This window comes from Xiphophorus hellerii, chromosome 5 (genome assembly GCF_003331165.1).
Source record: "Xiphophorus hellerii strain 12219 chromosome 5, Xiphophorus_hellerii-4.1, whole genome shotgun sequence".
Taxonomy (NCBI): Eukaryota; Metazoa; Chordata; class Actinopteri; order Cyprinodontiformes; family Poeciliidae; genus Xiphophorus; species Xiphophorus hellerii.
The window spans coordinates 6,579,547-6,592,940 of NC_045676.1; the positions used below are offsets into that span (position 1 = coordinate 6,579,547).

Here is a 13,394-nt window from a genome sequence, read left to right on the forward strand (position 1 = left end):
TTTTGCCAGATTTTTGTTACTTATATTAATGATTGTCATTTTGGCTCTTAAAATATCAACATTTCTACTTAACTTTATATTTTGGTCCATCTGATTATGTAATTTGTAAATGTTAAATACTTGATAATTTGATTAGTTACTCTGTACTTGAGTAGTTTTTTTTTTTTTTTTACCAAATACTGTCTTGGATGGCTACATTTTACTTGTACTTGAGTAAAAATATGTTGAAATAGTGCTACTCTTTCTTCAGTATAAATTTAATTCCCTCTGATTATTGTTCACGTCCATGCTCCAGTCCGGTAGGTGGCGGTAGTGCACCATAAGTTGTTTGCCTTCTCCCATGTTATAAAAGAAGAAGAAGGAGAAGTCACGAAGAAGAAGAAGATAATGGCGGCGGTTAGCCGAGGTTTTGCTGCCCTGTGGAGGACAAACGGTGTGAGAGTACCGTTACACCCTCTGCTGTCTCTCTGTGCCGCCCGAACACAAAGCTCTGTAAGCGGCGACCCGCTGCCCCGGACCTCCCTGTCCAGGCCTCCGTGGTCGGAGCAAACTAGCTTCGTGTCAGCGGAGGAGGAGCGGCGCCGACACGCCGCCGTGGTGAGCAGCGTGAACGACCGGATCGAGAGGCAGGACTTCGGCCGACTGTTCGCCGTGGTGCACTTCGCAGCTCGCCAGTGGAAGGTCACCGACGAGGACTTGATCCTGGTGGAGAACCACATCGAGGCGGAGTGCGGAGACCGGATCTACTTGGAGAAAGTGCTGCTGGTAGGGGCGGAGGACTTTACTCTGGTCGGTAGGCCTCTGCTCGGGAAGGAGCTGGTCAGGGTCAAAGCCACCGTGATTGAAAAGACCGAATCCTGCCCCAAAATGCACATGGTGTTCTGGAAAAGACACAGGTTCCAAAAGAAGAGGACCATCGTGCAGCCGCAGACTGTCCTGAGGATCAACAGTATCGAGCTGCACCCGCGGCTGTCTTGATTCAGACTGTTGACTTGTGAGGGAATCTGGTTTCGGACGTGCTGGATCTCTGAAACAGTTCAGTTCAAATTTTAGCAATGTATAAAATATTAAAGAGTTGTACTTTCAGAAAACTGTATAGTGTCTGGATCTGTATTCCTGCTGTAAGTAAAGTTGGAAACGTATTTTTATTGGAGTCGGGATAAAGTTTTGTCATTGCATTCCTACGCTATTCTGTTGCGCTCTACTCAAATCTGGCTATCAGCACAGGTTGGGCTTTCTGCCATTTACGGTACTTTGATATATTTTTTTTGTTTGTAAGAATTTAAACCTGATCAATCAGCTAACAGAAGTTGTGAACATGACGGCGATTTCCTGCACTGTTTCAGAATTGTAGTCTGTAGTTTTAGCAATAACAGCAGAGGAAGTGAACGTAAAATGTATTAAATTTCTTAATCTGGGACCCAAGTCCGAGTTTCGTGCCACAAACAAAGGTGGTATGACAGTATAATAATAATAAAAATCCTTATTTGTTTGTAAAGACAGCGGATGCGCGCGCAACTTAACTGCAGCCGGACCAGACTTTTACGGTCACTGGTTGTCATGGTTACCCGCAGTTGCCTTGCTGTTTTAACGTCAGCTAGCATATTATCAACATGCTATTGACCCGTTGCAACTTCGTCACTTAGGCCCTGTTTACACGACAATGACCCTTGAAAACCATCAGTAGCCATGGATACTGATGGCTGATTGGCTTTTGGAAGAGCCACGATGGGGGGAAAAAAAATTAACGTTCCGTTAAACGTTTAACTGCTGCATAACGGACAAACGCTGGCAAAATTAAAATATTCAACGCCTCAGTAACCGCCATTCAGTTTGTGCTTCTGAACATCCGGGCAATAGTGACGTCATTTGCGATGAGTTTCATAACCGAGAGACCAAACCTTTAAAAAAAAACAAAATACAAGACCACATCTTTTTGTATGAAGCAAAGCGTAGTACAAAGATTTGTGATAAAATGGTCAGAAGACAAAATATGTGAAACATAGGTTTTATTTTGAAAGCTATCTTAATCTTCTAGAAAACGGCAAACAGCATTGAGGACTGAGTTTTTAAGGCACTGTTGAACTGTTTCTGCTCAGTGGTAACAGCTTTTCTTGAACTCAAGCACTGGAGAATAAAAAAACCAGCTTGTCCAACAGGCAAAAAATTATGTAAATAAAAAAAAATACAGTGGTTTAATGTGCTAGCATGTTAGCAAAATATCCTCTGGAGTCTAAATACTAACACATAGCAAAAAAGATCCCCCTGAACAAAGTGATTCTGCTTTAAAAAATAAATCTGGGTAACCGACCTTCGCAGATCCTGGTGGTTTGATTCATTCATTTATGAGAAATTACAGCTACATCACTCAGTTACAGAATTTCATATTAATTCAAACATACTAGATGTTAATACTGCGCAACTACCTCCTCCTCGGCTCATAAAACCATCTTCTGTAAAGTTACTGGAGATAAAAACCAACAACTTTACAAAGTTATAAGTCTTCTTTTGCAACTTTCTGTTTAGGGAGTAGGCTTGGTAATGGTGGCATCGTGCTGTTTAAAGTTACTTTCATCACAAATTAAAGACTGGACTGATTGGTTTTTCCAGCTAAATGAAGCACACTGGCCAGAATCATAAAATAAAAAATAAATAAATAAATCAAGTAAATAAAGTAGTCTGATTTATTTATTTATTTTTTGTAGGAACAGGGTGTTATTTGTCATAGATCGAAAACATAAGAAGGATTTTGCATTTTTACTGTAACTGAAAAGTATCCAGTTTTCTAGATGTAAATTTATTCTCTGTTACAAAAACAAGATTTGGGTCAATTCCTTTCAAAACTCTTGCTATATTTATCCAAGTTTAATAAATAAAATAATTTTACCCTGATTAAAAATAAAAAGTTTAATAAATGTATATCATTGCTGAACTACAGTTGGTGGCCAGAAAAAACTCAGTTGAAGAGCCACAAATGGCCCCCGACCCACACTTTGGACACACCTGGCTTAAACAGTTCTGCCTGACCTTCACCTGCTTTTGCAAACTGCTGTAAAATTAGTTCATACTCCATGTTTTTGTTTTAAATTTTAAATCCCAGCCCACATGGACTGCAGTCAGATTTCCTGGAGGTAACGGATGAAAACATTTCACTCTCCCCAGAGGACAAAGTGCGACAGAGTACAAGGGACAGACTGAGATTAGTTTTGTAAATTATGAAAATAAAGTCATATCAGCAAAATAAAGATGTAAAATTACAAGAAAAAAGTTTTTATGAGAAAAAAGCAAACCTTTGTGTTTTTTTTCTTTGATAGACGATTGTTTTAAAGTCCTGCTACTGATAACAAATTGATACTTCCTTATTTTTAAAACTTCACAAAATGCTCAACATCCCTCCTCCATTAACACAGTGGTAATTTTTTTTCTTGTAGGATTTCTCATAAAACTATTACTTTATTCTGGTATTATTACTGCTTTATTCTTTTATCCCTTTATTCTCATAATTTCAGAAAACCAAATTCTTCCAGTCTGGCCCTAACGTCGTACCAAAGCAAAGTGTGAAGCGACAGCGATCGATCAGATATTGACGTGTGTCAGACATCACTAGTTGTGCACCGATAAATCAACCAGCCAGTAAATCGGCGTAGATTTCCTAAATTTTGGGAGATTGGTGATCAGCCGATCTTATCCACCAAAAATCAACTACTGTCCTCGTTTTGGAGAGAGGTTTGACTGTCAGCCCTGCCCACCGTTCATATCTGTATGTTCACAGTTAGCAATAGTCACCCTAGCAACTTTCTTGCTATATTTAATTACAGTTCAGACAAAAAAATAAATCCGTACCAACCAAAATTGGAATTGGCAGATCAGCCAGACACCTGCACTCAGTGCGCCAAAAGCAAAGTTCCCAGTGAATTTATCTACTACCTGGTTATTTCTGTATGTTTGACTGCAATTTAAAAAGGCATTAGTTCTGGAGGATATCATAGTAGACATACCATGTCTACTACAAATCATTTATTTTCAGTGCTGACCAAGTCAAATGCCAATCTGTCTCCCAGCATCGTAGGGGCAACAAATTTCAAAACAAAATTTCAAGTATAAGCTTTAAAAGGCCGATCAGTATAGTCCAAAAGATTGATTCCTCCTCTTGAAAGTTGTCCGCTCCCTGGGGGGGTTTCTTATCGTTTTGTCCGTCCAACCCCTTTTCGAACGGGTCCTGCGGCACCGCCTGGTCGTAAAACACCCGGATCTCGAACTCGCTCTCATGGTACGACGGGTGGCCGTAGACGCCAATCCCCACGGGCCTCTTGAAGTCGCTGGGGACGACCACCACGTCATGGCCGCAGGTCACCGACTGCAGCTTGTAGGTGTCGAAGTTCGGGTGGAGCGTTTTGTCAGACACGTACAGGTCTGCGTCACCTTTGAGGCTCTGCATGTGCAGGATGATGCGTCCGTCGTGGTTGAGGCGCAGGTAGCTGTAGTTCCCGGCTCCGATGTGACCCTGGACCACGTGGAGCAGAACCCACTCCTCAGGGATGCCATCATCCTCGGCGGGGCTCAGGAAGCTTCCGGCCTGCGGCAGGAAGAGGGCGACGAGCAGCGCGGCGTGGCCCAGCATCATGGTGAAGGCATCTGTCAGTCCACCAGACAGCCTGCAAAACATTCACCGTTTAAGCTAGAGCTGGGCAATACAACCATTGTTAGGCCTGTCACAATAAATTAATTGCAATAAACAATAATATTGTAGTTTTGAGCCCATTTTCAAGTGATATATTAATAATAATGCCCTCTTGAAGACTAATAAACTCTAATTTTTTACAGAACACTCCACAAAAAATACTTTATTACTCCCAAAGGGAAATTACGTTTTGTTCTAATTCATGGATTTTCTTCCGAGAAATTTATACTCCTCCTCCACAATTGAAATACTCCTCAAACTAAACTTGTTTCTCCTGAAATCAACAATAATCTCCATTGTTTTGTTCACATTCAAGATAATTTTTTTCACATCACGCCATAAAGCGGCCCATCTGTTGAATGTCAAAACATTCAACAGTGGTCTCAAACTTACGTCAAAATTGATTTAATTCATATGGGGGTTTTTTTCTGAAAGAGATAAAAGTTCTAAGATTAAGCGAATAGTGCTCGCTGTTTACTCTTAATCTTCTAGTCAACGCAAAGTTAAAAATAAACAGCTTGGTTTCATCTTCACCGACTGTTCTGACCTTTGATCTATGGATTAAACATACTTAAAACGTTAACAAAACTATTTTAAAACTCACTTCAAAATGTAGTTTGACACTACGGCTTTCAAATCAACCTACTAGTTTGATGAACAATTCACGTCAAACTCAGAACAACAAAACCAGAGCAATTCCTGTTCCCTAGCTTCATGCTAATCCGTTATCAGCTAACAGCTGCGGACCGGTGCAGTTTTAAGATTCATAATATTCGTAACAATTACATTTAAAAACAACTCTACAATGCTTTGAGACACTGAGGTTACAATTTAAATTCAACATACTGTACGCAGGAATTTAACACGTTAATGTTACTCACACAGCTGTCGTTTCCAAGCCAACATCTTCCAGTTAGCACAGCTAACAGCAAGTTCGCTTCTTCGCTTCCTCTGTAGAAAAGCGGCTCTCTACCGCCACCTACCGCTCAGGAAGGGAGACTCACCTGCAGGGCGATATGCACTCAGAGGTGGGATTTAAAGCGTTATGTTGAGGGTTTTCTGAAAACTAAAAATATATTTCTTTATATATACAAATTTTTATTTCTTATAAAGCAATCAGCAAATAGAAAATAACATCAGAACAACAGAGCTTGCGAATAAAGACGAGGTCTCACTTTGACATAAACTGTGGGTTTGTCTCTGTGTCTGGTGCATTTTTAGTTAAAACAATCTTGTTCTTTATTCAGTGAAGTTAGTCACAGTGAGTAGAGGGTCCAGAAATTTCACTCAAGTAAGACTAGCAATGCTTCACAATTATATTTCTCAACTAAAATGTCAAAATATGGTGCAATAAAACTCCTCCAAGTAATTTGTTTCCAAAAAGTCTCTGAAGTAACATTTACTTACGGTACTTAAAAATGTTAGTTTCATAAATTTTGTACTTAAAAGTTTCATTTGGAAAAGTGTTATTTTGTAATTATGTATTTTTTCCCCCCCAGTCTACTCATTAAATACCAATTTTTTTGTCTGATATTTATTTAAAAAAAATAAAATAAATCAAAGCAGTATTTTGAGATTCCCTTTTACTCTCGAGTCCAATTGTACAAAAAATGTAGTTACTGGTGTTTTTGCTGTCAGAAATGTTAAATTATTTAGAGATTATAAACTGGAACATTATACATTTAGGTATGATGCCAATTAGATCCATTAGGCAGTTAGGGCATGTTTTATCAAACCCAATATGTCGATTATTTTATTAATGCTATTTTTCAAACACGACTTTGAAACCGAATCAAGATGTTTTCAAATCATGCTTTTTCATCATTAGTGATTTAAAAACACATAATAAATGTGAAATTTCTGTGCTGCACAGTCCCATAAACTCCTATTTCCTTTTTCACAATATGAAAAGCAGTGTTATAAATCGAGATCATAACTGCTGACTGATAATCTCCACAAGGAAAGTCATTGCTAAGTCTGTATCCAAGGAAATTACATGAGTAATAGAAAGTTGAGTGGAAGGAAAAGTGTGATAGAAAACATTTGTCAAGCAATTCATAACGACAACTAGAAACACTGAACGTATCGTACCTGGGTCAAACAGGACAGGATTGTTGCTCACAGGTCTTAAATACTCTAAAAATAAAAATGCATTTGTTTCAGATTTTAAGGTTCTGGAGTCTGGAAAGTCTCAGAGAATCAAGTCAGTGATGATTTGACCTTCTTCCACTGGTCCACTTGGTTTTATCAAGTTCAAAGTCTACCTGGAAGTATTAGAGTCCTTCTAGATTCCCTCAATCAAAATGAACAGAAATTAATCTATAAAACAATATCTCAAATCATTCAATCCTATTCTTTAATTTTTTATAATTATGGCTAAGAGATAAAAACTTAAATTCAGAAAAATGGAATATTAAATTAGATTGATAAAAACATTTCAAGAAAAACATCAGCCTTCTGAAAAGTATGTTTACTTCTATCCACTCTGCTTGGTTGGGGCTCCTTTTACATCCAGTACTGCAGTAAGCGATGCATGGAAGTGATGCTCCTGTGGTTTTGTTCCCAGCTGTGTGGATCCTTTACTTCTGCACTTTTCCTCCAGACTGTGGAAACAAAGATTTTGGACCACTAAGCATCAGTCCAGTCCCGCTTCTCCAAGCAGTTCTTGATGCGCCGACTCAAGTCTCAGTCAACTCCTAGTGAAGCTCACGCAAACTCTTGCTGGTAAATTTTTTCCTTGCACTCAACCTTCTGTAAATATGAGTTTTGCTTTCTAAAACAGACAAAAATATTGTAATTTTCCACTATATTTACTTGTTTTGGATACCTGCAAAAAATTGAGAAATTAGTTCAACGTTTTAGATTGAATTTCTAAAATTAACTAAACCGTTTTATGATTTTCTAATTGGGAATTGATCTACAATTGATCAGACTAGACCAGTTCTCCCACACTCAGGTTGCCCAACTTCCAAAGCAAGTTGCCACAGGATGTAATAAGCTTCTTGACAGTTGCTTGTGTTAGGAAAGTTATCCTCCTGTTCATTTACTCATGAGTTTATTTTACAAGTTATGTTTTCATATTATTCTTTTCATATTATTCTTTTATATTATTACTCTCATATTATTCTTCTTTTTATATTTACTTAACTTCTCTTTCTTTTGTAGTATGTTATTAACCTTGTTTAGGATGTTTGCTTAGAAGCTAAAAACGTTAAACATTCATGTGTTATTAGTTCCATATGTAACTGATTAGTTGTGGTCAGCCACATGCCCTTATAAGGGCATGTCCATGAGAGGTTCCAGAATGTAAAGACGGTTGGTCAATTCTCTGTGTGACTGTGTGAAGAGAAGCCCAACCTCCTTTTTCTATACAATAAAGAGAAATGCAAAGAAAGAACTGGTAGAATTGAGTCCGGACAGTGTTTGACAGCGATTCGTCGCGTCTGTTCTCAATTCTCCTATTCTGCAGAAAAGAAATCAAAAGAAACCTAATCTCTGTCTCTGGCTGGTTCTTTGCAGGTTGTGACAAAATAAACCTATCATTTTTGGGGGCTCGTCCGGGATTCCCAACATACCCGCCGCTGACAGACGGAGGACAGACGCGCTGAAAACTGCCGGCAGTCAGGTTCTTTAACCTGAAAGTCCCGGGGGGTAAATTCCCCGCTGGGCCAGTGTCTTAGGTCAACCTCTTTCAGCCAACGGCGGATTGACGGGACTCAGACCCGAGACAGAGCAGGAATCAGCCAAGTAAGTAAATAATGTGGTATCCGGGTGGTTTTCAGTCCCCCGTTTGATGTAAAATAAATAAGGGAAAGTATTAAACACACACGAAGGGAAAGAAACCTGTGAAACCTTTAAAAACACAGTGGGAAAGCAAGTGGTGGGCCTTGTTGGGGATGTGTAGCAAGAATCCTCCACTCAAATCATTTATTGAGTTGAGTCGAAGCGAGGATTACCACGACAAGAATTTAACCACCACCCCACTTCCAATCCCCCGTTCTGTAGCGTCCACCCTAGGTGTCATAAAGAACGGGACGAAAACACTGTAAAAAATGGGTTCTTCACATGGGAAGGTGAAAAGTCTTAAAGGGGATGAAAAGTTTATGTGTGAGATGGAGCCAGGTAACTTAAAATACCTCGCTAAATGGAAAAAAAAGTACGGAGTAAATGGTGTATTGAAAGTGGAACAATGGAAGGACGTGGTGTGTAAATTAGAAACAAGTGTTAGTTCAAAAACTGGTACCAGACAACAGAAAAAATTAAAGGAACTTGTAGTTGCACGTAAGTGGTTAACCCAGGCACAAAATAGACATAATGCGCGTGCTAAAAATAAATTAGGCCGAAAAACCGAAGCTTTGTTTGTTAGACCAGAAGATAATGAAACTCAACCTCGAGCTCAAGTATGTGCACAAAAAACCCCACCCCCAGCCTTTGACCCAAAGGAGGACGCTCCAGAGGCATTAAGGGGGGTTTCAACAGGCCAGCCTGAAAAACTAGGAAAAAAAGAGGAAACTTTGGGTCCCTCTCAATCTACTCGTAGTAAAACAACCCCAATAACTGCTAAAATCCATGTACAAATGGAAAATCCTCCTCCATATAATTCTTCTAAAACTCCGGGTTCTTCTAGCTCATATCAAAAGTTGTACCCTTCACTGTCTGAGCCATCAGAAGAGTTATATCCAATGGTTCAGGTTGCAAATCCTAATCCGGGAGAGGAAAATAAACAACCTACAATACTAGTTTTCCGTCCGTGGTCTCTTGAAGAAGCCAGAAAAGCTGTAGAAGGTGTAACTTCTCCAAAAGAAGATCTTGATAAATGGATCATGGATATGGAAGGGATTTATAATTCTTATGGATTAAATGGATATGAATTTGGCCAAGCCTTGCAATCTTCTTTAGGGAAAGATTGGGCAAAAGTCCGGGGCACTTATACTGGATACTCAATCCGTTCTCCAGGAACTGCTTTACCATACCAAACGACTATGGGAGGTGAATTACAACATCAGTGGGATCAAGTTCAACAAAAAGCTAGAGAGGTTTTTGCTAGGCATGCAGATTATTCCCACCTTGGTTCAATTAAACAAAAATCAGGGGAAGATGTCGATGATTTTAAAATCCGTTTTGAAAACGAATATAAATTTCATAGCGGCATTATGTTCAGTGATCACAACGGCTCTCCTTACCAACAACAGTTAAAAAATATGTTAATGTCCGGGTTTCTCCCACACATTGCTAAATGGATTAGAAAACATCTGGTAGCATTTAACACCTCCACCGTTCATGAGTTAATGGAGTATGCACGGCATGCAGAGAAACATGCAAAAACAAAGGGAGATGCACAAATCTTCTGGGCAGATTCCACCTCTGACCCAGAGGAAGTGTTTTCATTTCAAAGCACCCGACCCCCTCAAGGAAATAGAGGTGGTTTTCAAGGAAATAGAGGTGGCCCTCGGTCTAGGGGGTTGTCTCAGTTAAGAAATAGAATACCACAAATAGAGGAGGGGTGTTGGATTTGTGGGTCACTAGATCACTGGTCAAAAGAATGTCCTAATCAGAGACAGGCGCCACACCAAAGGGGGAGGAGGAGAGGTCGCAGGGGCAATTCACGACCTTATCAGGCGTGACTAGATGAATCAACTGTTAAAAACGAAGTTCAGACTCACGTTGTTAATGTGTATGGGACAATGGAACTATTAAATGCATTAAAAGAAAAGCTGTATATTGTTCTGACTGTCCATGGTCAGCCTGTGACTTTCTTATGTGACTCTGGAGCTTGTAAAACTTGCGTTAAAGACAGTGTAGGACTCAAATCCTCCAATACTCCTATATTTGTAAAATCAGCAAATGGTCAAACTTCACAGGAGTGGATGTCACGCTGTATTGACATCTGTGATCCTCAGACAGGAAAAAGGCTGCACGCCCCTGTTGTAATTTCACCTAGCTGCCCAATTAATCTCTTAGGGCGCGATTTGATGGGAAAATTAGGCATTGCAATTTTCCCTACAAAGGGAGGAATGAAAGCTGTAAGAGTTGAAAACGTTATGGCCACAGTAACTGAAAAACCAATGTATTATGCTCTGCAGCTGCCATTTCTTAAACAGATAAGTGAAAAAAGTGAACTCTTAATCAAAGCAAAAGAGTCTCTGTCTGTCCCTGTTGATGAAACACCGTTAGCAGAACTAGAAGTTATCATGAATGTGTGTTTAACAACAGATGACAGATATGCAAAAAAATTCTTAAAGCAGGAACCAATGTTGGTGACTACTCAGTATTTATATACTGACGGAAACTCATTTGCAGCAGCTTCTGTGCTTCTGCCCACACAACAGCTATCTCTTTATTGCCTACCAGGGGTCCCACATCTGTCTTTGTTTAAAGCTGATGACACACAAAGCAGAGACACAGGTCCCCGTTTAAAAGCAGCAGAAATGGCATCTGATTTTCTGCCTTGTTCTCAAAAATTAGGCTGGATGTACAGTCCGAGTACACAGCTTTGGAGAATGTCGTACAGAGTTCTCTTCGATACAGAACCAAAAGTTACAGATTCTCCTTGACTTAATCTAGATTCTACAGTCCTACTATCGCAGTCTGATGAGGATGACCTACAGACTTTGCCTGCTTCATTATGGTCCACAGGTCCAACAGATGTAGGATTAATTACTATAGTGGAACCAGTCACTATTACTCCAAAATCACAGTGTAGGCCCAGAATAAAACAATACCCGTTAAAACCGGATGCACAGGAAGGAATAAAACCTGTTGTACAGGACCTTTTGGATGCTGGAATAATTAGACCATGTTTTGATTCACCATGTAACACTCCAATTTTTCCAGTACAAAAGGCTGATGGAAAAAATTGGCGGATGATCCAAGATCTCCGAGCTGTAAATGCAGCAGTCCAAACTCGAGCCCCAAACGTTCCAGATCCACACACGTTGCTTAATTCCCTAGACCCAGAAAGCAAATTTTTCACCGTGATCGATTTAAGTAATGCTTTTTTCTCAATACCAGTACATCCTGACTCACAATACTGGTTTGCTTTCACTTTTGAAGGAAAAAAGTATACTTATACGCGTTTGCCACAGGGTTTTGCTGATAGTCCAACTATTTTCACACAAGCAGTTATGACTTGTCTGGAAAGTTTTACTCCGCAAAATGGTAGTCAAATCCTGGTATATGTAGATGATCTTCTCATAGCATCTAAAAGTAAAGCAGCATGTAAAGCAGATTCTCTGCAACTTTTACATCACCTTGCATCTACTGGAAATAAAGTTAGCAAATCAAAATTACAGTGGGTTCAACAACAAGTTCGCTATTTGGGACATCAGATTTCTGAAAATGGGAAGGAAATACATGATGAGCGTAAATCTGCAATAGCGAATGCTCCAAAACCTGTAACAAAAAAACAGATGATGGCTTTTCTAGGCCTCTGTAATTATTGCAGAGCCTGGATCCCACAGTTTGCAGAAAAAACACAACTGCTACTTAATCTCATTTATGAGACTCCTATGGCCATGTCTGAGGTGATAACATGGACACCTGAAGCTGAAAAACAGTTCACAGATTTGAAAACAGAGCTTATCTCATCCACAGTTCTTGCGCTACCTGATTACAGGAAGCCATTCGTTCAAACTGTTGATTGTAAAAATGGGTTTATGTGTTCAGTCCTGTTACAGTCTCATGGAGGAAAATTAAAACCTATCGCATATTATTCCAAACGGCTAGACTCAGTCGCATCTGCACTTCCTTTATGTCTACAAGCTGTATGCTCAGCTGCTCTAGCGGTAGAAAGTTCAGCAGAAGTGGTCTTATATCACCCACTAAATTTATTAGTTCCTCATGCTGTAGATGTGCTGTTGTTGCAGGCAAAAATGTCTTTTCTGTCACCTGCTCGACAGCTCTCCTACACAGCACTTTTGCTTTCTCAGCCTCATTTAACAATTCAGAGATGTACTGTTCTTAATCCTGCTACTCTTGTTCCAACTGCTACAGATGGTGTTCCACATGACTGTGTGTTTGAAACTAAAAAATTACAATTACCTCGTCCAGATTTGTCTGATGTGCCATTAAAAACTGGCAATGTATGGTTTGTGGATGGATCTTGTTCCAAAAATTACAAAGGGGAGACTCAAACAGGTTACGCAGTGGTGACCTCTGCTGGTGAAGTAGTTGAAGCCAAACAGATCAAAGCTCATCATTCAGCCCAGGCTGCTGAACTAATTGCTTTGACCAGGGCTTGTGAGTTGGCTAAAGGTCAAGATGTCACTATTTATACTGATAGTCAATATGCATTTTCTACAGTTTTCTTTTTTGCTAAACAATGGGAACGCAGGGGTATGACTACTAGTACTGGCAAATCTGTTACACATGCTAAGCTTCTGTTATCGCTGCTTCAGGCCATACTTTTACCATCTAAGTTGGCCCTTCTCAAATGTGTTGCTCACACTAAAGGGACTGATTTTGTGTCTACTGGTAATCGTTATGCAGATAACACGGCTAAGCTAGCTGCTACAGGCGCTTTTGGTGTGTCAGAGATATATCATGCGACATCACAGGAACTTCTTATTGATCTAGAAATTCTCCTGTCACACCAACAAGCTGCTCACCGTGCTGAACAACGCTCATGGTTCAGTAAGGGTGCTGTTAAGAACACAACAGGCCTTTATATGCTTAACAATAAACCTATTCTTCCTAAAAGTCTTTTTAATGCTGC

At 39.8% G+C, this 13,394-nt stretch overlaps 2 protein-coding genes across 2 annotated transcripts; one reads left to right on the top strand and one right to left on the bottom strand.

The window, feature by feature from the left end:
• The first annotated feature begins 140 nt into the window (after positions 1-140).
• On the top strand, positions 141-2,190 carry mrpl21 (mitochondrial ribosomal protein L21). The gene has a single exon (XM_032563420.1). The coding sequence runs from the start codon at positions 388-390 to the stop codon at positions 976-978; it is 591 nt and encodes a 196-aa protein (XP_032419311.1). The 5' UTR covers positions 141-387; the 3' UTR covers positions 979-2,190.
• c5h6orf120 (chromosome 5 C6orf120 homolog) lies at positions 1,995-6,190 on the bottom strand. The gene is made up of 2 exons (XM_032563422.1): positions 5,563-6,190; positions 1,995-4,655 (listed from the first exon to the last, which is right to left on the bottom strand). The coding sequence occupies exon 2, from the start codon at positions 4,622-4,624 to the stop codon at positions 4,082-4,084; it is 543 nt and encodes a 180-aa protein (XP_032419313.1). The 5' UTR covers positions 4,625-4,655; positions 5,563-6,190; the 3' UTR covers positions 1,995-4,081.
• Between the last annotated feature and the right edge of the window lie 7,204 nt (positions 6,191-13,394).

Bases quoted from the DNA above. Each gene is read 5' to 3' on its own strand.
- mrpl21 (XM_032563420.1), top strand. From the start codon at position 388: ATGGCGGCGGTTAGCCGAGGTTTTGCTGCCCTGTGGAGGACAAACGGT.
- c5h6orf120 (XM_032563422.1), bottom strand. From the start codon at position 4,624: ATGATGCTGGGCCACGCCGCGCTGCTCGTCGCCCTCTTCCTGCCGCAG.